We start from the raw sequence: 3635 nt of genomic DNA, 5'->3' as shown, positions 1-3635 counted from the left end.
AGAGAGAGACTGGAGATAAACACCATGCTGCCCTGCACTAACTTTAATTTCACACGCAGAAAATTTCACGTTAGAAGATAATTTTGTAGTTTTGCACTTTTGTGTGTCGGTTGGATCTTATTTGGGATATTTCGGACGTTTCCTCCGTTTTTTTTTATTCTTCATTTTGAGTTTCCTCCTTCTTCTACCTAAGGACAGTTGAAGGTAAGGCGAGCTGCATGCGCAGGAGTTTTACTTGGGGTCTAAATTCACACAGTCACTTCGTGGGCTTGTGGGGTTTAAAATGTGCGTTTATTATTTGTTGTAATTTACTGTCATGTGTAGTTTTAAAGTGGTGAGTTATAAGAATAAATCAGAGTGCCGGTTTCACGTGGAGACCCGAGGGTTGCTCAACCCATGCGGGGTTTAAAGGACCCCAACCTTTGGATTATTTAAAGGACTTTGAGCTTTTTTCTTTTCTGCTGCATTGACTTTAAGGTGGAAATACTGAACTAGTATAGATAATACGGCTTGTTGCATTGTTTTGTTTTTTGTAAATGTGTAAAAAAAAAAAAAAAAATCTTGTTAAAAATCTAATATAAACTGAGTCGTGCAGCCGACGCGATTAAACAAGAAAGAGCATTCAAAACCTCATTTAGAAATATGTGTATTTTAGATGCTCTTTAATGTGCGAGTTGCACTGAATGGTATGCATTCATGTGTAATACAGTCTTTTAGTGTTATGTCGTGTGTGTGTGTGTGTGTAGGGGGGGTGTCATCATAAACACTATTAATGACTTTTTTTTTTTTTTTTTCTCTACCTTCCTGTCACGGTGCATGCTGGGTGTGTGTTATAAGTTTTTGGCTGTGACGGTAAAGAAAGGCAGCCTTTAACTCCCAGGAGTGTGTCTGCGCCACACACACACTGTGGCTTTGTTCTCCAGTGCAGCCTGCTATAACCTGCAGGCACATACCATAAGAGCCCCATAGGAATATTTTAGGATTTCTCCCACGCCAAATAAGGCTGCTTCTTAACTGAGCACACCCCTTTTCTCTCTCCTTTTTTTAAAATCTGATTTATTTTATTGCATTTCGCAATGTCATTAGAAGTATTTAATGGTGGTTTAACGGCAGCAGAAGCATGCATGTACTGACTGGTTATAGTGTTTTCATTTAAGATCCTAACCCAGACTTTGTGCTAAGCAAAGCAGGTTTTGTTTTAAGTCTTTGCAAGAAGTTGTGCCATATTCTCGTCTTGATTTCCGGCAGGGTAGCTGAAGTGTGTGTGAGAGAGTATCAGAGGTTTTAAAGTGTTGAGTAACAACAAGAAGAGAAAATAAAAGCCACCCGTCCTCTGGTTTGGTTTCCCGTGTCAGCAGGCAGCCGGGCTCGGTTTCAGGTCTTTTTATTAACTTTCTGAGAAGGAAAAATGTAAATTGTGGAAAGAGGTGTTACCTTTCTGCCCCTGTCTCTCCCAGCTGTTCCTATGATGTCATGTGGAGGGGGGGAGGGGGGGCGTTAAATCTCTTTGGGTGATTTGTGGCCTCCTGGGGAGCAGCGGGGCGGGGCTACAGTGATGTAAACACAGATAAAAGGTGGCATGCTGCTGTTCGGGGTCTCAGTCTGGAGAAAGTGGTTTAAACTTTCACTACAACACGTGTTGCCGCTGCTGGATTTACCCGGTCCGCTCTGACACGCCGCTGCTTTTAGCACACTACTGGCGCCACTCTCTGGATTTAAACCTAAAGCGCTCCTCTACCTCTCAGATTTTTTTTTTTTATATTTTGTGCTGTTTTTTTTTGTTTGTTCTCCCAGATGCTGCAATCAAACATGTTGCAAAGCTTCGCTCAGTCGCAGGACTGGCTTTACTCGGAGCCGCTGCTGTTTGACGATGAGTTCTGCCAGAGTTTGATGAAGGACCTCCAGTCGCTGCCGACCCCCCCACAGTCCCCCCCTATGAAGGCCGGGGCCGATGGCAGCAAGCCCCTGTCTAAGGAGGACCAGCTGAGCTACGTGTCGGACATCCTGCTGGAGGATCAGGACATGCAACTCAACTGGAACTACGACTTCTTCCACTCTGACGCTGCTGAGAAGGATGGCGAGCCCAGTGAGCCCTGCTCCCCCCTGGAGGAGGGCGGCGAGGACCTGTGGCGGTGCCTGGTACCGGACAAGGGCCTGGAGGAGAAGCTGGTCTCCTCCATACTCGGCTCCAGCCCGCTGCTGTCTGACATCAACACCAGCATATTTGAGGAGATTGCCGGCTCCACGCTGGACTGCCAGAACCTGATGGACACTCAGGAGACCAGCGAGGCCACATCGGACTACGGCTCCACCGGTGGCGAGCTGTCCACATATTCATCCAGCGACTCTGGTGAGTGGAGACCTTATCCTCATTTAACATTCATGATTTTCTCTCATGTGAAGCAGAGATATCGGTTGTTGTGCGTCTTCAAGAGTCCTCCATGATCATATCTTTAACAAAATGCTGCTCTTTTTCAGTTCTTTATAGATGAACGGCTCAGTTAGGATGACCATATCGGACTTTGATCTCATTCCTGCTTTGTTATTGTGCAGCTTATCGGTATAAACAGTCCTCGCCCAGAACCGCTTCACTGGCATGTCATTGATAATTCACTGTTAATATTTAGTGGCACTGAGCCCAAATTGTTCTTTGCCCTCATCTTATCTGGATGCCGGCCGCCCACCTGTAATCTGCAGGAGCCTTTAAGAGCTGTTGAAGCGTGGGCGGGATTTAGCTGTTGACTGACATGAGTAGATGAGAGCTTTGAGGAAGGAGAATTGACTAAGGGCGTGTGTGTGTGTGTATGTGTGTGTGACTGACTCAGTTCAGCGGTAACAGTTGCGGCTCTATCCATTAGCTCGTAATGAGTCACTTCACTGACTCGAGCCCTCTGGCATCCCTGAGTATGAACCAGGGAGGAAGAGGCAGACTGGCTATCGAAGAATTACTCATTGTTATAATATGGTTTTTAAAAAAAGGCCTTTTTTTTTGGGAATAGTTTTTTTTACTCCCTATTCATTTTTACAGTAAATAGCTTTTCATGCTTCAGCTTCACTTGAAATACTTTATTGTACATTTGACAGAAACTGGAGCTGCCTTCACTCATTAAGAGTTACGCTATGAAAGTAAGATTTTCACTACCGATTAGTTTACTACAGTGTGTGTGTGTGTGTGTGTGGGTGAGAGACCCACATTGGTGAGCTGTGTACAGTAACTACACTCTTGTTTTTGTGTCGGCGCTCCTCGCACGCCCTCCCACGCCTTCACACAGCAGATAAAATTAGGGTCAGGAAACAAGGTTGTGCCAGACAACTCATTTAACCCGGCTCTCCTTTCTTCTTCTCTTCTCTCTAACAGAGGAGGAAATTGACGTGGTGACAGTGGTGCGCTGTTCCTCCAGCCCCTCCCCTCTCCCCTCATTGGCTGACCTGTCTGTCCGTCAGCAGAAGGAAGAGGAGCAGCGAGCTCTCAAGCGCCACCACTTTGAGATCCAGCTGCAACACAACTACGCTGCGCCCCGTCCCGCCTCGCCGCCGCCGCCGTCATCCTCTTCCAACAAGCGCTCAAGGGGCAGCGAGAGTTCATCGCGCTACCACCATTCTTCGCGCAGTTCTTCCTCCTCATCGTCCTCATC

General features: G+C 46.4%; 1 protein-coding gene across 1 annotated transcript in view; it reads left to right on the top strand.

Annotated features, from left to right (window-relative positions):
* Positions 1-6: 6 nt before the first annotated feature.
* Positions 7-3635, top strand: part of mych (myelocytomatosis oncogene homolog) — a gene marked incomplete in the record, with an annotated part of 6040 nt that continues 2411 nt past the window's right edge. Inside the window, 3 exon segments of the mRNA XM_035662827.1 lie at positions 7-204; positions 1795-2350; positions 3359-3635. Coding sequence (XP_035518720.1) covers positions 1795-2350; positions 3359-3635 — 833 coding nt within the window.

Source organism: Morone saxatilis, unplaced genomic scaffold (genome assembly GCF_004916995.1).
Source record: "Morone saxatilis isolate NCDOM2014 unplaced genomic scaffold, NCSU_SB_2.0 Contig18, whole genome shotgun sequence".
Classification (NCBI taxonomy): Eukaryota; Metazoa; Chordata; class Actinopteri; family Moronidae; genus Morone; species Morone saxatilis.
Note: the sequence above shows the minus strand (reverse complement) of the source record. Positions and strands in the feature narration are given on the sequence as shown.